The sequence below is a fragment of the Felis catus genome, chromosome B3, assembly GCF_018350175.1.
Source record: "Felis catus isolate Fca126 chromosome B3, F.catus_Fca126_mat1.0, whole genome shotgun sequence".
Lineage (NCBI taxonomy): Eukaryota > Metazoa > Chordata > Mammalia > Carnivora > Felidae > Felis > Felis catus.
Genome location: NC_058373.1, coordinates 68,523,475 through 68,550,576, shown reverse-complemented (window position 1 = coordinate 68,550,576; position 27,102 = coordinate 68,523,475). Strand labels below are relative to the sequence as shown.

At 41.2% G+C, this 27,102-nt stretch overlaps 1 protein-coding gene across 3 annotated transcripts in view; it reads left to right on the top strand.

The window, feature by feature from the left end:
* FMN1 (formin 1) overlaps positions 1-27,102 on the top strand; it is a 429,704-nt gene that overhangs the window by 11,011 nt on the left and 391,591 nt on the right. For 2 of the 3 annotated variants that reach the window (XM_023255532.2, XM_023255529.2), the window contains exon 3: positions 23,644-25,629. In XM_023255532.2, coding sequence (XP_023111300.2) covers positions 23,775-25,629 — 1,855 coding nt within the window. In that variant the 5' untranslated portion in view covers positions 23,644-23,774. Of the gene's footprint in view, positions 1-4,780; positions 4,846-23,643; positions 25,630-27,102 lie in introns of all 3 variants that reach the window. The other variant, XM_023255530.2, reaches the window with a different exon arrangement.

Below are 27,102 nucleotides of genomic sequence, written 5' to 3'. Positions count from 1 at the left end.
ACATTAGCCAGTCCCTTTTAACAACCGTGTAACCATTTGTGTATTTTAGATTATTATTCTTAATTAGAGGGTAAGCACTGGATTATTCTAGTTTGTCATTTACCGCAGCAAGCAGATGCTGACATTCAATAATCACGTCTTAAACAAGAATGGACAAGGAAAGGCACTTAGTTTGAAATCCTGGTAAAGACTCCCATCAGATGTAGTCCAACATGAAGATTTTCATAATCCCTTTTATAATCTCTCACTCTTCATGTAAAAACCTTAAGAAATGCAAGCATACATATAACCATTCATTAGATCTCTATGTGCTATGACTTTTATAAAGAGCATTCAAAGGAATCCAGTGTCTTTTGCTTTGCAAATTGGATTCTCAAGTCATTTTAAAGACACCATTTGCGATGTAAGTAAAAACATATTTTCTGTCTATTTTAGAGCCCAACTTGAAAAAAACATAATCATGAATATAGGGTGTGAGGTAAAATCGTTTTAAAAATCATTTCTGGAAATGTTAAAAAAACAAAAAGGTACAAAGAAGGAAATAACAACGATCCATATTCCCACTATATTTTGTATTCCATATTCCCTCTACTTTTGGGAAACACTTTAAACAAATCATGTATGTTGATTATCAAGAATTCAAATAAGGCAAAAAGTTACAAAGATGAGAATTAAAAAACAATCATCTCAAATACTACAGTTCTCATTGTTAACCTTAGATGAACATCATTTTATACATCTATCTATAGCTATCTACCTGTCTCTATGGATGGATATTTAGATAGAAGTGCTTTTATAAAAATAAGTAGAGATGCTATTTATAACAAAAATTATTTTTAAAAAATTTCAAGCAATTAAAAAAATTGAATTGAAATTAAATAGTCTAACATCAAATGAATGTATCTCATTTCAAGATATATTATTTCCTGAAAAAAGTCTCTTTATGGCTAAAGTATCATGAAAAGTATTAAAAAGCTGGAGTCACTGTCATTAATTATATTGCTGTTTTTATGAACTTTGTTCTTTTTTTTAATGTTTATTTTTTTGAGATAGAGTGTGTGTGTGTGTGTGTGTGTGTGTGTGCGTGCGCACACTCATGAATTGGGGAGGGGCAGAGAGAGGGAGACATAGAATCTTGAAGCAGTCTCCAGGCTCCTAGCTATCAGCACAGATCCTGATGCAGGGCTATAACTCATGAACAGGGAGATCATGACCTGAGCCAAAGTCAGATGCCTCACCAACTCAGCCATCCAGGCGCCCCTGAACTTACTTCTTTAGACAGTATCAATTGACTTCCTTTTTTTTTTTTTTTTAAGATTTTATTTTTAAGTAATCTCTATACCCAAAGTAGGGCTTGAACTCACAATCCTGAGACCATGATTTGTATGTTCTACCAACTGAGCCAGCCAGGCACCACAGTGACTTCCTTTTTTGGAAAGATTAACACTTTTGAAACTTCTTCTCCATTTCCTCTTACCACCTCCTGAATATTGTTAAATGTTTTATTATTTTTTCATTATTCAGGTTATAGTGTCCCCTTTTGCTGTGTAGATATATTTTGAGAGTTGTTTAGTGGTTGCTCTATGCTTAAATGAATCGAATGCATACAGCTCTGGGTGTGATATCTTTGTGCTTTATTTTTGGTTAAAATAATAACCCACCAACTTCACACAATCATTCATAATCTCTGATATTTAGGGTCTAAAACTGTGTAAACCACTATCATTCATCATGAAAAAATTGTTGAGTGCCTGTTTGGTGCCAAACATTGCTGAGGTCTAAACTCTCAATGTTAAATAACATATAATCTCTGCCCTTAAGAAGCAGGAGCAACCGGGGCTCCTGGGTGGCTCAGTCGGTTAAGTGTCTGACTTGGGATCAGGTCATGATCTCATGGTCCATGAGGTCAAGCCCCGCGTTGGGCTCTGTGCTGACAGCTCAGGGCCTGGAGCCTGTTTCAGATTCTGTGTCTCCTTCTCTCTTTGGCCCTCCCCCATTTATGCTCTGTCTCTCTCTGTCTCAAAAATAAACATTTAAAAAAATTTTTTTAAAGACGCAAGAGCAACCAAAATATATTTAATTCCTAGTGTGTTAGCTCCATGAGAACTGCTTAATTATTTCTTTATCCCCTGTGTCCATTATAAGGCCTGGTATTGCATAGGCTCTCAATTAATACTTGTTTAATTAAGTGGGACTTATGTGCTGCAAACTGGGGTAAGTGCATTGAAAGCTATGCCTGGGGTGCCTGGGTGGCTCAGTCGGTTGAGCGTCTGACTTCAGCTCAGGTCATGATCTCACAGTTTGTGGGACAGAGTCCCACATCTGGCTCTGTGCTGACATCTCTGAGCCTGGAGCCTACTTCGGATTCTGTGTCTGCCTCTCTCTCTGCCCCTCCCCTGCTTGTGCTCTCTCAAAAATAAATACACATTAAAAAAATTAAAAAAAAATTTTTAAAGCTATATCTAATTTTATCTTAACAACAAACCTATTAGGTAGGCATTGATTGTCTCTTTTTATAGATGAGGAAACCAAGTCTCAGTAAATAATATCCCAAAGTTATATGATAGGATTTGACCGTAAAGTTCATTCTTTTTTCATGACACCTGGCCTGCATCATTTATGTTGGAAATAATGGAGGAAAGAGGCACGTGAACTACTGTTTATAATACATGGGTAAGAAGTACAATAGTATGTGTACCGTCTAGGGGCTAAAGGGCTGTTTGGTGTGGAATCTCCACTCTATCATTTTTTTTCACTATCTGACGTTGATCAAGCTACTTCTCTGAGCCTCAGCTTCCTATCTGTAAAATGGGATTAACAGAGAGAGGGTGAATGAAGTAACTCAGGTAAAATGTGTAACATAATGCCTGCCACCAGTGCTCAAGAAAGAATAGCCGTTACCCCTATTTTTACAAAGTTCTCTGGATGCTCGAAGGAAGGAATAGTTTTTCCCCCAGATTTTCAGGGGAGGAGACATTTGTGCTTGGGCTCTGCTAGAAGCATAGGAATTCATCAGGTCAGAAATAGACAGCATCGTGGCAGAAAGAGAAACATGGATCATAGGACTGGAGACCTTGCCGAGATGCACCGTATTTGCATTACCCTAATTAACTCCCGAACCTTCCTTCCTTGGCTTGCACATCTCGGGAGTGTCCAAACAGGAGTATCTGTGTTTAGAAAGGCCGACTTGCAAATAGACTATCGTATCTTACTGGACCATCTTCCCACTGAGAAGGTGAATTCATCAGTGTCTGTACAGCTCTGAGGAAACGTAAGGTGACGGGGCTTTAGGACTCCTGGTCCAGGAGGCCAGGGGCCATCCCAGGCCAGCTTCAGAGCCCTTGTTGGTTCTGAGAAGGAGCCTGCAGTCTGTCTGATATTCTAGAACAGTGTTTCTCAATCTCTTTTTTGTTGCCCCTCTCTTTAGACTTTTCCCTAATTGCCTCCCCATCATGAAATGTTAGTACCACAGATGAATTGCCTATCTGTTATGTACTCCATATTTATCCCTACTTCATACACACAAAGAGTGAGATTTTTAACCCTCTCCCAAGAACCACTATGAATGAAGCAGGCTTCAGAGGGATTTCTCAGGTGGGCTGCTGTTCTGGAGCTGACCCGAAACTTGAAGGCTCTAACCGTTGTACCACAAACAGCCACTTCTACGATGATTCCTTCCAGAAAAATAATCTGGGCTACTGCACCAGCTTCCCATCTGGATCCATTCTCTCCCTTTCACAGTCTATTTTCCTTATAGCAGCCTGAGTGACCTTTGAAAAATGTAATCAGATCATGTCTCTCCCCAACTTAAAACCTTCAAGTAGCTTCCCTTTGGACTTAGAAAAAAGTTTGGATTCTATTTCATGGCCCCGAAGCCTAGCTGATATGGCTCCCATCCACCGCTCCCGTCTCTTCTGGTGCCAGCCTATGCATAGGGGAGGGTCTCCCTTGGACAAAGGCCATCGGACAGAAAGTCACACATGTTTTCAGCGAGCAGCTCTCGGGGTGTGCAGATCTCTGCTGAGAGGACAGGGGTGGGCCCTGGCAGCAGTGGCCATGACACTGGAAGGGCTCAGAAGAGGGGAATCTGGAAAGACTCCTCTGAAGCATGTGAAGTGAGGTGAGGGTCACCTCTGTGCAGAGGAGACAGCATGTGTGGAGCCTCTATCATGGGAGGGGGTGGCCTACATGTGGGCCACTGACAGGTAACTGGCTAGGGCTTGCTTGAGATGAAGCTGGAAGATGTGAAGGTCCAATCCAATAGGGCCTTTGAGGCCAGGTTAAGGGCTAAAATCTGTTTTAAGAGAGAGAGAGAGAGAGCCATTGAAGGGTTTTGACTGGGTGATTAGCTACAGAGGTGGTAAGGTCAGATTTTTGTTTTGAAAAGATTGCTTTGGTTTCAGTGTGAACAGCAGGCGAATGAACACAGACCAGTTTGGAGGCATTAAGGTGGTAGGGTGGCTAACCAGTACTGGTTTTAGCTCACACTGAGAGGCTCACATCCTGGAAACACCTCAGTCATGGGCAAGCTAGCACAACTGGTCATCCTGCACGGTGCAGTCATTCAGATGAGAGGTTCTAGTTGTCTTATGAAAAATGCAGGATCTTCTCTTCCCTCAACTCATTTCAGAAGTAAGAGGATCAGCGTCATGATTCCCTTTTTCGGAAAGCCCCTTAGAATTGGCTTCCCCAAATATACAGACAACACAGCAATACACACACACGCACGCACGCATGTGCACCTGCTTCAGGTAAGCGTGGATTGTTTTCTCTACAACAGGCCTGGTGGCATCATGTTTTTGACGTCTCAAAGCCTGGAGCCTGCCCAAGTGAAGGTTGATCTAGGTAAGAAGGTGGACAAAATCATTGGCATGCCTTGTACTTCTGCTCACTATCAAGCTGCACCTTGGGCCTGGGCTCCTATGCAGTCTCTTCATCCCCACTATCCTGGTCACAGCTTTGCTTTTCTTCCCTAGTCCCAGGAACGCTTGTTTTTTGACCATGCTGTACTACGGAGCACTTTAGTATCTGTCAATTGCCCCACAATAAAATAAATATTATCACTCTTAGATCTCAGAACTGTCTGTGCACCCCCTTTTCTAACTGTTCCCACTGTTTTCTAGTTCACTAGGTAGAAGACTTTTGTTACTAAACCATCAGAAAGAATCGAGGGAGGAATACTGCTCCTCCTTCTGTAAATAGCTAACTGGGCCCACTCTGTCAGACACCACTTTAAATACTGGACATGTATATTTACTAATATTTGTATTAATAAATGGATGACACATTGGGCAGACTTTTATTTAAATTTTTTTTTCAACGTTTATTTATTTTTGGGACAGAGAGAGACAGAGCATGAACGGGGAAGGGGCAGAGAGAGAGAGGGAGACACAGAATCGGAAACAGGCTCCAGGCTCTGAGCCATCAGCCCAGAGCCTGACGTGGGGCTCGAACTCACGGACCGCGAGATCGTGACCTGGCTGAAGTCGGACGCTTAACCGACTGCGCCACCCAGGCGCCCCTGGGCAGACTTTTATTAAGCACCCATGATTTTCTAATTAATCTCTCAAGCACAGGACATAGGTCACAACCTGAAACAAAGCTCTTCCTTTCGTGGTGGTTATGTTCTACAGTGTGGAGGGGAGAGACCAAGAAACCAGTGTGTGTGTGTGTGTGTGTGTGTGTGTGTGCGTGTGTGTGTGTGTAATATGGCAGGTGACAAGTCCCTTAGACATATCAGGGTAAGGGCTAGAGAGTGACATGGCCTTGGTGATTCATATCGAGTCACCAAGGAAGACTTTTTATGAGGCATCATTTGAGTGGACACCTGAAGGTGGCTAGAGACTAAGTCATCAAGATTTTGAGGCAGTTCAGGCAAAGGGAACAACTTACAATTGTTATTTTAAATATTAAATATTTTAATATTTTATTTTATTAAAATTGTTATTTTAAATATTAAAATAATATTTTATATATGCATATATATATACATGCACACACACATATATATATTTGGCTTATGATTGAATCTTGGAATCTAGTCTTTCATTTTTTTTCAGGCATTGTTCAAAGTGTCATAAATCCGTTTACCCCCCTTGCTCAGTATCTTCAAACATTTAAAAACCTCTCTTTTCTTCACTTTTCATATTCCCTACTGTCACTTTCAATGACCTGTCATAGAAATATTGGTACTCATCAAGCCATTTACTCCCTGTTTTTTGTATTTTTTGTATTTTTCTCTGATTGATACATGTTTTAGTGATAGAAAGCCAGTTTTGTTCCTGATCATGACTTTTTGTCTACCTAAATTGTTGTGTTTGCTAGAAAGTAAACTCAGGCTGTCATTAAACATTAATGTTGGCTACGAATAATAACGTGCTTGAATTTTCAGGCAGAGACAGGTCAGATTTATATCTTCAGATAATGGTACTTCAGTGTACTGTTTCCTGAATATCTTCCATCTTTATTCCATGTACTGTAGGGAATACAAAGATGATGGTGATGATGATAGTACCTCTCCCTAGGGAGCTTTTAGTCAAGCAGAAAAAATACATCACAAAGGCTAATTGATGGTAGGAGACGGGGTGTATCAGGATTCTATTCCTGGATAGTATAGATCTGAAACACAAAATAATAAAAATAGTTACTGATATAGCCCCTATGTGTATGTGTACCAGGTATAGGTTTAGCAGGTATCATTACCGACTGTATCTGAGGCATGAGAAATTGAGGCACACAGAGTAACCTCATAGCCATCTGAGGTTACCATGCTAAGTGGCGGAGCTGGGATTTGAACCAAGGCAGTATAGGTCTTAAAGTTGTGCTAAGGGGTAGGAAGGAGGGACCCTCTGGCCCTCAAGACTGTGAAGCATGGAGCCCAAGAACATCTGAATTCTGAGGTCATGGGCACAGTTAGGATGGAGTCAAATATTCTGACAGACAAGACTAAATAGATTTTGAGAGCCAGAGCAGGATGTGGAGACATTATAGGCTGCCTTAGGCTGGTGAGAGCCTAAGAAGGGCCGGAGTTGAAGATTTTTGCCTTTGAGGTTGGGCCAGGGAGGAGTGATTAAAGTACCTTTTCAGATGGTACATGTTAGGTTCCAAATAAGGCGTTTGGATCAAAGGGAGAAAAAGCTTTAGAAATGCCAGGGTTGAGAGATCACTTGTTCTGGGTCTCACTTAAGCTAACAGTGAATTTTCTTTTACAATAGAGGTGGAAGTAATAAGCCCTGATTAATGCATTTCTTTTCACCCATGCTAATTTTACATTCAGTGTTACTTGTTTTCAACACTTCACTTGTTTTCCTTACAGTCCTTGTATTACTGATTAAAGTTTGGTTTTGTCTCCCTACTTGTGAGTTTCTTATGCCATTTTCTTTGCCTGCTTTGACCCCTTTCCATACCGTGGTATCTTTTGGCTTCAGAAGTCTGGGTTCTGATCCCACGTGTGCCCTGAATTCACTGTCTAGCTAGAAAAAGAATTTGGAGAGCGGGCTCCATTTCTCTGCAGGAGGGATTGTGGAATTGCACTCTAAATAGGGAGAACCAAAAACTGTCTTAAGGATGAGAACACTGAGGTACAGAGGGGTTGAGCGGCTTGTGAAGAAAGATCGCTATTAGTGATTGCCAGAGCTGGACTCGGTCCAAGCCTTCTCACTCTGAATTCATTGTGTTTTCCCCGGTCTGCGCTGCCTGGGGGGGAAACCGTCTCACATGAAGACTGATCAGACCCGGACCAGTTGCACCAGGGGGTGAGTGCTCCATATTCTTTGACTTAAAGGAGAGGAATTAGTGTATAGCCTGGGTTGGCCTCTGTGCTGACAGCTGGGAGCCTGGAGACTGCTTCAGATTCTGTGTCTCCCTTTCTCTCTGCCCCTCTCTGCTTGCACTCTGTCTCTCTCTCTCTTTCTCTCTCTCAAAAATAAACACTAAAAAAAAGATTCTTTTCCTTTCCAAGAAGAATATATACCATGAGATTGACAAAAAATAACACCACCTCAGGATGGAAGTCGTTCTCAAGGCCAGTTCATTCAAACACCTAGCCATTCATGGAAAGGTTAAGTCAAGGGGACCTGGTAATGGATTGGAATCTGAGAGTGGGAAGGTTTTAAGGAGGACCAGTAGGTCTGTGGAACTGGATGGTTAATCATTTGATTTCCTCAGAATCTATCAACATTCATCAATATGCACTTGAAAATGTCCAACTCTAGCAAGCCTTCTAAAAAATCCATTCTATTTGGAGGACTTTGATTTTACCTTCTTTGGGATGAGATACATATTTATCACTGAGTTTCTTTTCTTTTTTTTCCTTTTCTGTGTTATTTGCTGCTTCTTTACTCTTTCTAAACTTAATAACCCAGCAATCACTTGTTTGTGAGTTGTAGTGAGGCCCCATTAATAATAATACCTTACTGTGGTGAATCTTGAATTTCTACCTCTTCACATAGAACTTATTCTACCTCTGAACCCCTCCCTTTAACCCCCCCCCCCCCCCCAGTAATTTCCTGGAGCCTAGCATCTGCTCAGCAGTCTGGCTAGTCATACTATCTTCCAGTGTCATCCTCAATGCACCTTGTCTTGGCCTCTGCTGCTGTCGCCCTCCATCAAAATGACACTGTGCTGAGCACAGCAGCCTTGTCTAATGGCCTGTTTGGGTTCTTAGGGCACTAAAGAAGATGGTGCTTGGGGAAGAACAGCCTCTTTTCCAATCTCAGGGCCCAGGGCCCTGATGCAGGAGTTGCTTGGTTTCATACACTTACAAAGTCTTTTATGAACACAAAGAAATTTCCTACCTTCTTTCTTCTCTCCGGGTCAGATATTGTCCCTTTTGCTCCATTGTCCCCATCTCTTAGTCCCCTACCCACAATTTCTCCTCTCTCTCTAGATTTTCATAACTAAATATGTCCCCTTCTTTCTTACTGTCTCTCTAATTCCCAAAACTACTCCCTGTATGTCTACTCATATAATAAGCTCCTTGTCCGTCAGTTTCACAAAGAGGTGGACTAGATATTCCAGGCTGGGATCAGGTGGGTCAGCCGCGACACAATAGCTTTAGATTGATGTTCTTCAGCTGCTCCATCATTTTTCTGTGGGTTATATGATGTTGTTCTTTTATCGGAAAACCACTGGGAAGCTCATCCTCATACTTACTGAATTATTTCAGTGATGAGACTCCCCGCCTCCACTCTCTTCTCTTCCTCCTCAAAGTCACAGTCTAATTCTCCATCCTTTATATTTTCTCCAGCCTTATTGAAATTATTTGCTTTCTTTCTCCTGTCTCTCCATCTTTAAAATCCTCTCTTGTGAGCTTGAGTATGGATAGACTATCTTCCAGGCCATCCTACCTGAATGTGATGTACTGAAAGGACATTGACTTTGGGGTTAGACTGACCTTGTGTTGAAGCCCAACTCCACCACTTCCTTCTCATGAACTTCATTCGTGACAATATATAAAATGAACATAACAACTCTATGAGACAAAAGATAACTGCTTCAGTTAAATGAGTTATCAATTGAGGAATTTCTAAGTAGGGTCAAACCACATAAGCAGTGTTGGTCTGCTCTCCTTCTTCCCTTTTTTTTTTTTTTCTCTCTCTCGTCTCTTGGTGACAAGTTGCACTTAGCTGTGCATCTGGCTGTGGTTCATCACTGCATATAGATCCACATAACACTCCTGCAGCCCATGTTGTGCCTTTGCTTATCTGGCTGTCCTTCTTCCAGGTGACTCAGTATACCAGTGGCCTTTGCATCAGGTTCATCATGGAACCTTGAGAGGTAGTATGTGGGTTGATATTTAGTCATAAAACCACATGTTCCACCTCTTTGTACCTCTTTGTAATGGTGTCATACTTCCACTAATACTGTAAAGTCTCTGAGTACCTTAGATGTATAACACAGGTCTCCCATCTGAATCATTGTTTTTTACATGTGGTACATCATGGTGGCAGCTAATGATATTAATGCACAGTTGTATAAACAGCCACATGTCTAAATCTGTTTGTGAATGTGTTCACTGTGTTCATTTTACTGAAACATTTTAGGATTGAAGACTAACTAACTATCATTATGGCTATATTAGTAGCATTTGGGGTCTGACAAGCAATTGAGACAGAAGAGAAGGAATGGGGAAATGTATTCTTTAAAAAAATTTTTTTTAATGTTTATTTATTTTTGAGAGAGAGACAGAGCACAAGCAGGGGAGAGGCAGAGAGAGAGGAAACACGGAGTCCAAAGCAGACTCCAGGCTCTGAGCTGTTAGCACAAAGCCTGATATGGGGCTCAAACTCATGAGCCGTGAGACCATGACCTGAGCCAAAGTCATATGCTCAACCAACTGAGCCACCTTGGTGCCCCACATGTATTCTTTTTTTTAAGTTTATGTATTTATTATTAAAGAGAGAGAGAGAGAGAGAGAGAGAGAGAGAGAGAGAGAGAGAGAGAAAGAGAGAAAGAGAGAGAGAGAGAGAGAGAGAGAGAGAGAGAGAGAGAGAGAGAGAATGACTGGGGGAGGGGCAGAGAGAGAGAGGCAGAGAATCCCAGGCAAGCTCCATGCTATCAGCATGGAACCTGATGTGGGGCTCGATCTCACAAACTGCAAGATCATGACCTGAGCTGAAACCAAGAGTCGAGTGCTTAACCAACTAAGCCACTCAGGTGCCCCAGAAAATGTTATATTCTGTCTCCCAACATCAGGATTTAAGAAAACCCCATGGATCATTTTCACTACATGGATAATTAAATTCCAAGAATGATTGGTGGAATTAAATTTGCATGCCCTGAAATTATTTATGTTATACAATGTTGGTATTTACTGTAATATTTAATATTTCAAAGCATGCTTTTTGGAAGAATAAGTGTAATACTGTAGTGTTGTTTTGTTTTGTTTTGTTTTGTTTTGTGGCTCAAATAGACCCCCCTAACACAACCAAATGGATGTTTCTCCTGATGATATCAGTCCCTTTGAGAAAGATTTTCTTGGTAGATCCTGATCTCTTAAACACACAGATTCCTCTCAACTAGAAAGTCAATATATCCTGCAAGTAAAGTTCACTTTAGGGGCCACTGTTACTTAATCCAAAGACAGGTGTATTTGATAGTGTGCTCCCTAGTGGCCTCATCTGATTCAGATTTACTTTGCATTTGTGAGACAGAAATTTGTGCCAGTTGCAACTTTTTATAAAAGGCTATAAAAAGTGATAGAACCCCAGACCCTAGTTTCCTTATCATTCTGTATTCTAACTATCATCACAGATCTGTTTGCTGTACCCAGTATTTATTTGCTTTTATTTCAAACTATCTTTGTAACTGGCTACAGGCAATGTAAAATTTTCCTGATTTCAGAACCACGTTCAGAGTCCTTTAGTCCCAAGAGGTTCCCTTGTGTGCTTTTAAGGGGGAGAGACTGAGAGACTTACCACTCTTTATTTTGGGAATCAGAACAACAGCCATTTGTCTCAAAATGCATTTTCATTTCTTTATTGTGCATATTTTTTCCTCTGTCCTCCTAAGCAGTTTTAGCAACCTCAAATTCAAATATGTGTTTATTAAGTTGTTTTATGTTTTTCAAAGGATTTTTTTATATGTTTTGAATCCTAGGAATATAAGAGAGTTCTAGAAGCAACATGAGGCTGCTATTACAAGTTATCCAAGGCAACCATCCATTTCTCAAAGCTTTGAGCTTTCCATCGGTTTCATAAATGCATATAATGACCTTCACCTTTATTCTTTCCAAGCCTACCATAGGGATAGCTGTAGTTTTTAATTTCTGATATAATAATAGCCTTTTTATGTTTTTGCCTTTCAATTGAAATCAATTAATATATTGTTGAGAATGAACTTGTGGAATGATCTGGAAATGCTTTTTTTATAAGTTTATTTATTTATTTTGAGAGAGAGAGAGAGAGAGAACACATGTCTGAGCACACATATGTGAAAGTGGGGGAGAGGAAAAAAGAGAGGGAGAGAGAGAATCCCAAGCAGGCTTTGCACTGTCAGCACAGAGCCCAACATGGGGCTCAGTCCCATGGTTCGTGAAATCAGAATGTGAGCTGAAGTTGAGTCAGATGCTTAACTGACTGAGCCATCCAGGTGCCCCTGGAAATGCTTTTAAAATTGCATGTACATGGTATGAAAGAACTATTAAACATCTGTGTGATATATTAACCTGCAGGAATTGTGCCCATGATATTGTTGCACAGAGTAGTAAAAGTGTAAGTGTCAGTCATATGGGGAATTCTTGGAGCAGCCTCGTTTTTTAAAGGAAGATGTGAATTGAGCCCAAGATTGTATTCTGTCCTTTGCTTTGGGTCTGACTGCAGCTACTTTGGTATAAAGGGTCTGTGTCTTTAAACCTGTTGGAGTTAGGGATAAGATAATTACCCTCTGTGGCTGAGACTTTCTTTTAAATTCGGATGGCAAACAGATTAGTTAGATGTTGAGATAATTCTCTGGAAAGCTTCAGCCTCCTGCCAAAGGTAGAATTTGGTTTAAATGTTTGAGCAAACGTAGTTCCAAGGGTCCATACCCACAGCCAGGCCAAGGGGAACTGCTTCCAAGGAGGGAGGCTGGGGGGAGTTCTCTGATACTTTTTATTACATTTCCTGAGGTAGAAACTTACTGACCTTTGGTCATAATTCTCTTACTTAACTTGAGGCAAATTCAATGCTGATATTCAATTTTAACCTTTCTTATCTCCTCTGGGGCATTTGTGGGCAAGTCTTTCTTTAGGTCCTAGTGGAAATATTAAGCCGTGAGTACTGGTGTTTTCAGGACAAAGTGGAACTCCTAGAAAGAATTTTGCAAGTATCACATCTTCTTTTTCTTTGCTGCCAAGTGGAGAATTGATATTCTGGCTGAGGGGTAACATGATGTTTTAACTTGCTTAATAGCCATAATCTGTTAACCATCATTTTCTGAAGACGAGATAAATAATCCTTACATAGAAGTGTTAGATGTCTCTTGAGGGTCTCCCATAATGAATTCATGATCTCTTCCTAAAGTTTTAGGAAATGCAGTGCTTTGTAACTTCTACATGCAGACTTTTAAGACAGACAGACTTGCATTCAAATTTCAATTCTGTGACTCAATAACTTTGTGACTTTGGGCAAGTTGCTTAACCTCTCTAAGGTTGTATTGCTCTCGTGGTTAAAATGGGAGAATTACTAATAGCCATCTAGTAGGACTATGGGAATCAATGATGGAGGCATAGGAGACACTAAGCCTAGTGCCTAGCAGTGATTAAGGACTCTTGAGGTCGGCCAATATCTGCCTCCTTCTCTTGTTCACATTCCTCTTCTTTCTCCTTCTCAACTGAGTACGAATCCACCTATTTTAGTAGCACACCATTATCTTTAATTTGACTGCCTGTCTCCAAATTGTTAACTTCCTGCCTCTTCGTTGGTCAACTAAGGAAAAGCAGCTTGCCAGACAGCAGTGGTGATTCTAGCTGTTTGTGCTGAAACAGACATGAACGCTGGATCGGCACGCAGTGCTGGGCTACTCTATCCCTTTCTGGGCAGATCCTTGTTGAACATCACTGTATTTAGGGTTACCGGTACTGTGCAGAAAACATCTCAAAATGACAAACTCTTACAGCAGATTTTATGAACTGACACTAGATTCAGATGAATAGGGCCTTCTTCCATCCCCATGGTAAACGTGTGTTGGTGAGTATTTAACACCGGTATGGCCTCCCTCAACAAGAACAGCCAAGCAAAGAGGAAGCAGATGCACCTTACAGGACCATTGCTTATAAATTATAGTCCCGTGTAGGATCCTGAATATTTAATCAGAGAAATCTTCTAAAAATCATATTTAAATGAAAGATCTTTTCCAAGGAGTGGCTTTGAGCCCACTTGGTTTCCTCCGTATAGTACTACATGGCATTTAAAGTTCTGTCTAGGGGCGCCTGGGTGGCTCAGTCAGTTAGGTGTCCGACTTCGGCTCAGGTCATAATCTCACGGTCTGTGGGTTCAAGCCCCGCGTCGGGCTCTGTGCTGACAGCTCAGAGCCTGGAGCCTGCTTCGGATTCTGTGTCTCCCCCTCTCTCTCTGACCCTCCCCCGTTCATGCTCTCTCTCTGTCTCAAAAATAAATAAAACATTAAAAAAACTTAAAATAAAAAATATAATAATAAAGTTCTGTCTAGAGGTGCCTGGGTGGCTCAGTTGGTTGAGCAACTGATTTTGGCTCAGGTCGTGATCTCATGGTCCATAAGTTTGAGCCCCACATAGGGCTCCATGCTGATGGCTGTGTTGAAGAAAAGTGGTGAGAGTAGACATCCTTGTCTTGTTCCTGATCTTAGGGAGAAGCTCTCAGTTTTTCTCCATTGAGGATGATGTAAGCTGTGGGTTTTTCATATATGGCCTTTATTATGTTGAGGTATGTTCCCTCTAAACCTACTTTACTGAGGGTGTTTGTCATGAGTGGACGCTGTACTTTGTCAAATGCTTTTTCTGCATCTATTGAAATCATTATATGTTTCTCATCCTTTCTCTTATTGATGTGATGTATCACATTGATTGCTCTGTGAATATTAGACCACACTTATACCCTAGGAATCAATCCCACTTGATCGTGGTGAATGAGTTTTTTGATATATTGTTGGATTTATTTTGCTTTTATTTTGTTGAGGATTTTTCATCTGTGTCCATCAGGCCTGTAGTTCTCTCTTTTAGTGTGCTTTTATCTAGTTTGGGTACCAGGGTAATGCTGACTTTATAGAATGAGTTTGGAAATTTTCCTTCCTCTTCTATTTTTTGGAACAGTTTGAGAAGAATAGGTATTAACTCTTCTTTAAATGTTTGGTAGAATCCACCTATGAAGCCATCTGGTCTTGGACTTTTGTTTTTTGGGAGTTTTTTGATTACTGATTCAATTTCCTTGCTGGTAATCGGTCTGTTCAAATTTTCTATTTCTTCCTCCTTCAGTTTTATATGTTATATGTTTCTAAGAATTTATCCATTTCTTCTAGGGTTGTCCAATTTTTGGCATATGATTTTTCATAATATTCTCTTACAGTTGTTTGCATTTCTGTGGTATTGGCTGTTATATCTCTGCTTTCATTTGTGATTTTGTTTGAGTCCTTTCTCTCTGTCTCTGTCTCTGTCTCTCTGTTTTTTTTTTTGGGGGGGGGATGAGTCTGGATAGAAATTTATCAGTTTGTTGATTTTTCAAAGAACTAGCTCCTGGTTTCATTGATCTGTGCTATTGGTTTTTGTTTGTTTTTGTTTTTGTTTTTTAGTTTCATATCGTTTATTTCTGCTCTAATCTTTATTATTTTCTTCCTTCTGCTAGTTTTGGGTGTTATTTTTCTTTTTCTAGCTCCTTTAGGTGTAAGGCTAGGTTGTTTATTTGAGATTTTTCTTGCTTCTTGAGGTAGGCCTGTATTGCTATAAACTTCCTCTTAGAACCACTTTTGCTGCATCCCAAGATTTTGGACCATTATGCTTTCATTTTCACCTCTCTCCATGTAATCTTTGATTTCCTCTTTGATTTCTTGGTTGACCCATTCATTACTTAGCAGCATGTTACTTAATCACCATGTATTTGTGCTCTTTCCAAAAATTTTCTTTGTGGTTGATTTCTAATTTCGTATGTTGTGGTAAGAAAAGATACATGCTATGACTTTAATTTTTTTTGAATTTGTTGAGAATTATTTTGTGGCTTAATATGTGATCTATTCTGGAGAATGTTCTATGTGCACTTGACAAGAATGTGTATGTGGCAGACCTTTAAACAAGAGTGCCCTCCAAGCACCCTGCCTGTCTTTATTGCTCTATAAAATGGGTGAGCCATTGTCCATTGAACAGAAAAGCCTATTTTAACCCCTTATTCTGTCTAATAAAAAAAATTGTTTTTCGAGAGCAGCTTCCTTAATTTGGAAATGCAAATTAACTTAATATATGAAATGAGTTTTCTGATTTGATGTTCTCAGAAAAGCAAACTCCAGAGAATGGGTTTGCATATTTAAAAAGATACTCCTAGGGGTGTCTGGGTGGCTCAGTCGGTTAAGCATCCAACTTCGGTGTGGGTCATGATCTCATGGTTCATGAGTTCATGCCCCACATTGGGCTCTGTGCTGACAGCTCAGAGCCTGGAGCGTGCTTCATATTCTGTGACTCCCTCTCTCTCAGCCCCTCCCCTGCTTGTGCTCTGTTTCTCTCTCTCTCAAAAATGAATAAAGATTAAAAAATCTAAAAAAAAGATACTCTTAATTTATAAAAGGAGGCTACCTTTGTTTTACCAAGAATTTACCAATCCCACTTTTGTGAGATGCCGTGTAGTCAAACATTGGCCGTTGGACATTGAGCATTCAATGAGTAAGAATCTCATATATACATATTCCTTTTTTTAAATCATAGAGAAGGGGTTCATTTCCTCAGTATACTCATCTGTCTCCCAAAGATGATGATATAAGCCAGATAGTGACATGAGCCATGGATGTGTTGAAGATCTCAGTATGTTACATTCTCATGAAGATCACGTGGAAAGCTGATATTTGTTTATCTTTATGTATGAAGCTTTGAAGACGTACAGGAGAGGTGAATAAAGGATTCTCTGAAGTCTATGGGAAAATCTTCAATGCTCACACCTTATAGCATATCTAGGTAGCAACTAATAAACAAACACAAAAAGGAGCCCTTTTTCTTTCTTTCTTTTTTTTTTTTTAATTTTTTTTTTCAACGTTTATTTATTTTTGGGACAGAGAGAGACAGAGCATGAACGGGGGAGGAGCAGAGAGAGAGGGAGACACAGAATTGGAAACAGGCTCCAGGCTCCGAGCCATCAGCCCAGAGCCCGACGCGGGGCTCGAATTCACGGACCGCGAGATCGTGACCTGGCTGAAGTCGGACGCTTAACCGACTGCGCCACCCAGGCGCCCCAAGGAGCCCTTTTTCTTATCCTTTGATAATTATCTGTGGCTATTGCTAGAAATTTATTACCCAAAATAATTCTATTGACCAAACTTTGGCCTCTATTTTATTTTTGTAAAGATTTCCCAGTATGTTATAATAATGCCTAGCTTGGAGTGTTCGTAGTTTCTTAGTCAAATCAGGGTTTCAAAGGTACAAATTTTGCCTTTGAAGTATAGACTGATTTAGTTCTTTCTTTCTTGTGACAGTGTAAGAATACAAAGAAAGTCATAAAATTATAGAATTGTTATGAAGAAACCAAAAATCCTTGAGATAATATGTAAACTCTTTCAATTTTACTGCTCTCACATAATTATCTTCTTCCCTTTACTTATCCCTAGTCTTTGAGCATGAAGCAATCTCCTTCTTATCAAGACTTCCCCTCCCTGTGTGTCCTCTGGCTCATGTCCTTTCCTTCCTCTGGTGCCTTCTTTCATCTGTTGTCCTATATTTTATTCCATATTTTGCTTGTATCATCAATATCTCCCTCTTCACTACCTCCTTCTTCTCAACCTAAAACCATGCTTAGATTTCCTTTCTTAAAACAAAACAAAACAAAACAAAACAAAACAAAACAAAATAAAAGTAACGACAAGGACAATACCTTGATACTTGTCCAGGCTACTCTTATTTTTTTCTCTTAACTACCAGCCTCTCTCTTGCTCTTTGCAATATACTTTGGTGTCCTCTTACTCTACTAAAATCACTGTCTAAAACTATGCCTGTAATTTCACCTTCTAATTTATTTCTTTTTTAATCTCTTTACAGAATTTTATGTTTTCCAGAGCGCCTCATTCTTGACTCTCTGATCTCTTTCTACCCCGTTCTATTCTGACGTTACTCCTAGGTTCATCTTCTTAAGTTTGTACGGAACAAACTACTTCTTTGATCAAAACCCATCCTTGTCTTCCCATTTGTGTAGGAAGTTAGCATTAATTTCCCACCAACCTGGATTCAAATCTTTTGACAGTTTTTTGTCACTCTTTCTTGACTTATCTCTCCTGACATGTCTTAAAAGCAGGCAAAGAGAGTGCTTCTTCCCTTTGTACATGTTAGCAGATTTCTCAGTCTTGTATAATGCCTCTCCTGGAGTTCCCTTTTTTAAAATCACACCTGTCAAAACCTTATCCTTTAGTGTGGAGCTATTTCAAATGCTTTCTTCTTTTTGAAGGATTTTCTGATCCCACAAACATGATGTGTCTCTCCTTTCTTTAACCTTCTCTGATCTATTCTTTGATGTCTTATAGAATCTCTTTCTGCTTTGTATTGCAATAATTTAGCTAGTGGTTTCTATTCTTCTATTCTTACAGTGTGGTAGAGATTCTTTGAGAAAAAATACCTCTGGGGGAAAAGAGCTAGAAGGTTACTGCAGACCTACCTTTATTTTCATATCTTCTATGTAAAGAATAGTACTATTGCATTCCATGGGTGTGGGTTGGAAGGAGATAGGCAGGCACTAACTTTTCCAAAATCACACACAAGAGGCAGAATTCAAAGCTACCCAGGCCTGGATGAGCAATGGGAGAGAGTTGTAATTCATACCCAGAGACGGTAGCTGTACCTGGAGGAAGGCTACCCAAGAGGAACTGGGGTCTTCAGTAGAGGCTGTACTAGGAGGGAGGGAGCCAGGGAATAAATACAAACTTTCTTCCATTCTGCATTTCCATCTGCTGCTGGTATTTCCTGATGTCTAAACCCAGTAGAAGCCAGAGTGCCAGGGAGCTTGTTGAGTCAGTCTCTTGGAGTTTAGAGTGGTGTGTAGAAGGGTACAGCCTGAATCTGAATGGACAGATGGATAATTTCCAGTTTAATAATGGAACTTACAGATAATCTATCTTATCAGTATTGGGCTCAGATGGAATCATAGGGCATTACTTTGCCAATGGCTAAGTAAATAAAGCTTTGCATTGGCCTTCTAGGGCCAGAATCAATTATGAAGCTGACAGTAAGCAGACAGGATGGCTGCAGCTAATTCTTGGATCTTATTTTAGGCGTTCGTGAAATATGTTATGAGCGGTGAATAGCATCTACTAAAAAGACAATAATTTCCCATTATGATGGGGTACAACAGATATTTCCATTTGGGGTAGAGTGAAATCATGTACTTGCTTATTGGAAAAAGACTCAGGGAAGAAATCTCCACAGCGGTGTTGTCTTGGAGAGACTGTCAGCCTGGAGTTTGCCAGAGGAAATGGAAGGCATGAAGGGTCCCCAGGAAACAAAGTGCTTTTACACTGAGCATAACCAGAGAAGGTTACTTTGTAGGCCAAATTAAGATGTATAATTTAGTGTGTGGAGCCTGCAGAGCTGCTGTATTTTAGTCAAAGCAGAGCGAGCCAATGCTGCTTGAAATAGTCCTGTGAACTCAGCATGGAATTATAGTGCTGGTGTATCTAACCACACTCCACATTGCTTTCCTTGTTATTTTGCTTTTTTTTTTCTCCCAAGACATATAGTTGAGTTTTTTTTCCCCCTGGTTTCTCAGATGGAAAATATGTGTGATGATTCAGCACGGCCCTCTGATTTGCTAATGGGTTATTGCGCAGAAGTGTTTGCCCTGCTCTGAAGCCTGCCTTTGCCATGGTGCCTGGGAGAGTGCTGAGGTTGAAGCTCCTTTACTCAGGGTATACTTTCTTTTTCTTCAAAGAGGAGTTTTGTGGTTTCTCAGCTAGCTAGTCAGTGTCACCAGATAATATTTTGAGTTAGTGAATCGTAAACTTAGAGACTAAATGTCTCATTTCACAAAGGAAAGAAGAAAATACTTGAGGGGTATTTATCCACATACAGACACTGTCAGGGATGCTAAGCTGATGGCTGAATCCTGACAGTCTTTTCTTTGGTTGAGAGATCCTGGGGAAAAGTGTGGATAGTTATTCTGTGCTCCAGAGACAGCCCTGTAAATGTTCATTAAAGATAGTGGAGGATGTGCATAACAATTTTGATAAAAGTAATTTCAGGGGCACCTGGGTGGCTCAGTCGGTTAAGCGTCCGACTTGGGCTCAGGTCATGATCTCGCAGTCCGTGAGTTCAAGCCCCGCGTCAGGCTCTGTGCTGACAGCTCAGAGCCTGGAGCCTGTTTCGGATTTTGTGTCTCCCTCTCTCTCTCTGACCCTCCCCCGTTCATGCTCTGTCTCTCTCTGTATCAAAAATAAATAAAACGTTAAAAAATTTTAAAAAAATAATTTCAAACTGCAGAAGAGAATGGGGAAATAGAGTGTCTGAAAATGTGTGTATTCTTTGCAATAATCTATCTTAAATTATTTGGATTTTGGATATCCAAAATTGTAGCAAAGCAAATTCTGAAACTCACTTTCTAATATGAAATAATCTTTTTTTTTCTTCCGTAAATTTCCTCTAAGATGCCCTGTGGATGCTAAATTCAGGCAAGTTAGATTGTCTTTGTGCCACTGATGTATCAATACATGTGCTCTTGTGCATTCACAGGAGAACCTTGTCCTTTTCAAGCAACTCCACTTTATAATTAAAACAATTCACTTCTCAATCCCTACCTTTCATTGCAGAAATGTCTTTTGTTTCATTTTTTTTGTTAAATGGTAAGGCCTAGAGAGAGGTACTACGAGTACCACCCCTATTTGCTTACACGATCATTGGAAACTCAGAAATTATGAACCGGTAGCATGAAGAAGCCCCCTTGCACCTGGATTTGGACCCACAGAACCTGGTAGGAGAGTATTTTATCTTGGAAACAGGTACAACTTTACAACATTGTTTTAAAGTTTAGAATTCCAAGAATGGGATGCTTTTCTTTTATAGTTGGTAGGGACTTACTTTGCTATGTATCCTGACACAAGCCACATGACCAATGTTGCGATCTACAACCCCAAAGTCACTCCTCTTATCTTCTACACTGTATCACCTGATCTTTAGTTGAAAGGTTCATCATAGTACAACACCATGGCTATGACTTTCACTGTTTTTGCCCTTTCGTCTGCAAAAGAAAATGTAGCAATAGAGGGAAAATGCAACAGGTCTTTAAGAAGAGATGATAGGCGAGAATGAAGCGAAGAATTTAAAGGTGTAACTGGGTATGTGACTCCTGTTATTGTCAGGGAAGGGAGGAAGAAAGGCTTGCTTATATTATGGAAGCTGTCTGGTGTAATCTAACACTAGTGTCTGAGACATGGGTTCTGGTCTCAGTTTGGCAACACTGATTGAAAGATGTTAGAGCTAGGGTTTACAGACCTATAATAAAAGCATAGTAAGAAGTTAAATCACTGAATCTTAATTTCTGTAGCTACAAAATATGGAGAATTATCTTACTACCCAATCTTTTTCAGCTTTGCGTAGTCTTGTTTCCCTCCGTTTAGCCCTTAAATAGCTGTGTTTCCAGTACTCTGTTCTACAACCTTTGTTTTTGTTTTGTTTGTTTTTGTTTTTGTTTTGGTCTGTCTAAAACTGTGTAGTTTTCTTGAGTAAACTTCATCCAAGCCAGTGACCTTAAGTGCATACCATACAGGTTATGACAATCTTTGTTTTTTAATTTATTTTTTATTAAGTTCTTTAAAGTTTATTTATTTTGAGACAGAGACAGCATAGTGGGGGAGGGGCAGAGATAGAGGGGGAGAGAGAGAGAATCCCAAGCAGGCTCCACACTGTCAGCACAGAGCCTGATGCGGGGCTTGAACTCACAAAACCATGAGATCATGACCTGAGCCGAAACTGAGAGTCAGACACTCAACTGACTGAGCCACCCAGGCACCCTGACAATTTTTTGTTTTTTAGTGGTGTGTGTAGACCATTTACATTTAATGTTAATTGTTGATACGTTTAGATTTAGGTTTACCCAGGCACCCTGACAATCTTTATTTTTTTTAATGGTGTGTGTAGACCATTGACATTTAATGTTAATTATTGATATGTTTAAATTTAGGTTTACCATTTTATTATTTACTTATGTTTGTTGCCTCTTTTTTGGTTCCTGTCTTTCGTTTCCCCTTTCTTGTTTTCTTTTGCGTTATTTGAATATTTTTTTGTTATTCCATTTTAATATATCAATTGTATTTTTCATTATATCTCTTTTAGTGGTTGCTCTAGGGACTAAATATGCATGCCTAACTCTTCACAGTGTAGCCAGAATTAAATTACCATTATACTTTACCGCATCTCCTTAATGTTGTAGCTGTCTCGTGTATTATATGTACATATATTGCAACCCCACTGAAAATGTAATATTTTTTGTTTTCCACTGTTAAACATTGTTTAAAGAACTCAAGAGAGGAATCATACTATATTTACACAGATATTACTATTTCTGTTGCCTTTTCTTCTTTCTTGATGTTACAAGTTTCTTACTTTTTTCATTCTCTCTGAAAAGCTTCCTTTAGCAATTCTTTTGGAGCAGGTCTGCTGGCAACTAACTCTGTCTTCGTCTGAGAATGTCTTTATTTCACTATCATTTTTGAGGACTATTTTAGCTGTATCTAAAATTCTGGCTTAACACATCTTTTCTTTTAGCACTTTGAAATGGTGTTCCACTTTCCCTTTCTCTGAGTACTCTCGGTCCTCCTGGCACTTGTGGGTTGACCAGATGTGTGCATTTTTTTTAACCTTCATTTTTATCACTTTTTATCTGTCTTCCTCAAGGAGGTTATGTTACAAAACTCTTTTCTCCTTTCTCTCTTCTGCCACTCAAAATGTACTTCTCTGTAGTTTTTTCTTATTTAGAACTAGTTATAAAGTATCTGAGGAAAATAATTCCCAAAGGATATCAATGATGAATAAGTGGTTACTGTGTTACCCTTTCCCAGGGGGAATGTCGTTTAGCCACGGAAGTCTTGAAGGCTAGGAAATGCTTGTTTTGTTGTATTACAACGTGAAGTGTTGTAATACAGAATTCTAAGCTCCATATTTCTTGGTCTGGGGGGAGAGGAGGACGTTAGCCACAAAGACATTCCTGGTATTCCTCAGATCTCAGGAGAGAACAGCCACCTTCACTGCTTATGTGACTTTTCAGCTCCTTTTTTTGGTAAAGACATGGAAAGTCCATACAAGGCCAGCAGTAGCATATAGATATTTGCTTTTTCTCTGTCCTTCCATTTGGCCTTAAATGGGCAAGAAGTTGGAAAAATGACAAACAGTCTTGATTAAGACCCCTGAATTAATTAAATTTCAAACTTGAAAATGTTCACTTTTAACTGTTTTGGCAAAGATATGTGAGTTGTATTCAGGAAAGACTCCAAATTTGTGGCCCGATACCTTTCCCTTATACTGCTTTAAGTGAAATAGATAATTAATCTCAAATGTTAACAAGTACTTTTTGGAGATAAAAAAGCTTGACTCATTTTTGCAAATATTGCAAACACAAGTTCTTAAAATGTCTATGTTTTCTAAGGATCTCAAAGTCCCTTTTCTGTGGGATTTCTGGGAGGTCTATTAGTTGTGTTTAATAGAAAAACACAAACTGAAGCCTAGAGAAGTTGACAGACCCGCTCTAGGGTATATTGTGATTTCCCTTGTGGGGAAAAGGAACTTTTGTCTTAGGGCTGAAATTAGAGCGCTCTCCCAACCCTCGGCTGTAGAAAAACTCTGGTCCAGGGTGGGATGGGAGTGGGGAAGAGGTTGCAGTCAGCTTTCTGGCTGGTGTGAGTTGAGTTGGTTGAGGCCAGCCAGAGAGGAAGGGTAGGTCATGACTACGCTTTGATTGATGTTGGCTTGTGATTTATGCAGTCTGTTACACGAGCTGCTTTCTTCCCCTGTTCTTCTACCAGGCAGTCTTGTTGCTGGAGATGATTGTCAGCTGCTTTCCCTGCCTAGCCACCATCACATGCCCTACCACCGGAGCCTGGGAAGCCTAACCACAGACCAGCATCTCCAAGGCATGAATAATTAGGTAGGCATAATGGAAGGCACTCACTGCACCCTCCAATTGCGTAAGCCCATTACTGAAGTCTGCTACATCAGCTTCTATCTTCCAAGGGGGGAAGTCAGAGGATTTTCATACAAGGGCACTGTAACTCTAGACAGATCCAATAAAGGGTTTCATAACTGCTACCAAGTCAGGGAGGGGTCAGACGTCATCAGCCTCAGCCTGCAGCCGAATGAACATCCAGGCGACATATTTTTCAAGCAAACTCCCACAAAAGACATTTTAACTGAGCTGTACAAACTCACAGCAGAGAGGGAGAGACTTCTGGCCAATCTGCTGAGCTCAGACCACATCCTGGGGATTACGATGGGGAGCCAGGAGGGGAAACTACCGGAGCTGTCCGTGAGCCTGGCCCCTGAGGACGACTGTTTCCAGAGTGTTGGTGACGGTCCGGGTGAGCCCCCCGTGGGCTGTCTCAACAAGAGGAGCGCCCATGGGAACAAAAAGCCCCGGAGGTTTGGTGGAAGGAGAGGAAGCTTTCAGGTGCTTCCACAGAAGAGGACAAGAAGAAAAGGGCGTGGGGGCCAGGAATCGGCTCCTCAGATGGGGAAGGACCAAATCTGTTCCAGTAACTCCCTTCCTGTTTCTCGAACAAGGCGTAATCTTTGGCTTCTAGAGGAGAAAGGCAACTTGCTCCCAAGTGGGGCGTTCACGTCTTCCGTACAGTGGAGAGGGAGCTGTCCCCCAGAGATCCCCGGTGCACTGGATGCCAGTGGGAGCTTCAGGAAGACTTCTGAGGGCACTGGGTTTGGAAGAGGAGGGCTGCCCCCTGACTGCAGGTCCACAGAGCCAGGAGATGATAGTGGTGCTAGAGTGCCAAAGAGGGGCCCACGCAGGCTGGCGCACCAGCAAACAGATTTGTCTGAACGTCGTGAGGACCCTGAGCAACATCCAGAGGCAGAAAAGGGCTGGAGGGAGAAGTCTGGTGAGCATACATGCGGGAAGAAGCCTATTTCCAAAGTGGTGGCCAAAGTCCAGGACCTGTCCACTCAGGTGCAAAGAGTAGTTAAAACACATCTTGAGAGTGAGGAAAGCGTTGCCATTTGCCCGGCAGCCCAAGCTGAGTTTATACCCAGAGCAGACTTGTTCACCCTCCCTGGAGCTGAGGCCGGGACTCAGGGTTGCAGGTGGCCGGGCACGGAGCAGCACGGAGACAGGTCATTGCAGGCATCGGACAGGGAACGTATCCCAGCCAGCGCCGAGGGGGCTGTGAACAAGGTCCTGCTGAAGGTGATAGAGAGTGAGAAGGTAGATGAAGCCACCGAGGGGAAAAGGCTGGGCTTCCCCCTCAGCACGCCAGCCAACCACACCCTCCCAGAAACCAGAAGCAAGAGGAAAGCTGGGATGCCTCCGAAGGGTCACAAAACCTTGTTTCTGGATCCGCCCCCCAGTGTAGGCCCTGACTGGTCACAACCCGGAGGCGATGAGAAGAGACCGTCCCCCCCAGCCCTGGCAGCCCTCAGCATGCCGCTGAATAATTCATCCTCTCAGTCCTGTGCATACACACGGATGTCACCTGTTCCCTCGCCTCCTTCTCCAAGGCTTCCCAGCCCTCGGCAGCATCACAGGGTCCTCCAGCTCCCTCCGCTGCCTGGTGAGAGGCAAGCGGCTCCCGATGACTCTCCTGGCAGAAAAAGCAGTACTTTCTCTGGGTCCTCCTCTGCTGACACCTTGGAGCCACCAACCTCTGCAAAGGTCACGGAGACCAAAGGAGCCAGCTCGACCTCCCTTGGAGCAGGCCAACCTCGCTTGGTGTCTGGGGAACCTTTGGAAAAGGGCTTGGGGCCCGGAAAGACCACAGCTCGGCCCCAGTACCAGTCACCTCCAGGTAAGTCCCCGTGTGAGATACTTTGCATCTGTTCTTGGGCAGCTCACAAACTGTAATCTGCTCATGCTCTTTAGAGCCTGGCTACTTAGCCAGGTCTGTGAGTTCACGTTGAGGCAAGAGAAGCGGGAGTGACCTAGGAGAGTGTGGAGACGGTGTAGATGGTGCTGACTTACAGGGTCAGGGGTCTAAGTGGCTCCTAGGAGCAATACTTTGTAAACATTTTTTAAAAATACTTTATTTTGGCATATTCTAAAGCTGCCTCCATGGTTGCTTACCTCAGGACTCTCAAAGGAAACAGGGACTAGCAGAAAGAAGTAGCGACTTGTCTCTGCCTTTGATGCCTCTGCTGGGTAATTGGCCCCTTGACCTAAATTCTGCTGTTCATGCTGCTGGAGTAGCTTGGGTTTGTTGGGATTCCCTAAGCAGAAGGGGGAAAGCGCGACGTGTCTGTTGTTAACAGGTTTTTCGTTTTTGTTTTTTAATAATCAGTTTTATAAGCATCGTTACTTTATGACAAAGACTTTCTTTTTGTACTAGAAGAGGGATGAATTCAGTCTCTCCTGTTGAAGAAACTTGGTTCTGATTTTCTTTCTTTGTTTCCTTTAACTCTTCGTTTCCCAAATGGGTATGAAGTAATGTGTATTCTATTTTACTTATGGCCTATTTCACTGTTATTTTTTACTTGTGGGTCCTAAAGAGCTAATCTGGCTTATGTGTTTAATGTGATTTAAAATCTTACATGAAAATAATTTTAAGGGTTCTATAAAGCAGATTCAGATTCAGTAAGACCGAAAAAGACAGTGTATGAAAAGCGCCTCTCCAGTATTCCTTACATTTATTTGTCCAGGCCAACGTGGCCAGGGGCTCAGGGTTTCAAATGCCGCTGTGCAGGTGACGGAGTCTTTTCGAGGGGGGGTCCTCCCACAGCATGTGGTCATTACTTTGTCCGGGGAATGGGTCGTAATACGATATATGGTCTCTTCGAGGTTAGAGAAAACCTCATGCACAATTTTTGAGATAAAAATGTCCATCTAGGAAAGAGGAATTTCAACAGCTTTCTGTTTGTCTGACTCTTGACATTTTAAAAATTTCTCTAAGTCATTGATCCAGGCGTGATTCTTTATGAACATGGGGTAAATGAATTTGATCTTGTGTCTGTGATATATTGATCTTATTTTGAGAAGACTTGTTGCTTTCGTGACATAACTAATATGCTTCACCAGGAAAGCCATATAGAATTACAGATTTTATATCATGTATCATAGAACCCTAGTGATGAGAATTCTCTCTCTGTACGGATGCTGGAGCCTTTGAAATTCTTGGAAAGGGAAGTCTGTGCAGTTATTAGATGAGTGACTTCCGGAGGCTTGGGTGTGGAATAGCTGCTTCGACTCTAAAGGTTCTTTTCAAGAAATCACACCAAATTCTAGGACTGTGTGCGTCCCTCATCCAGAAACTGGGCATATTTAACGT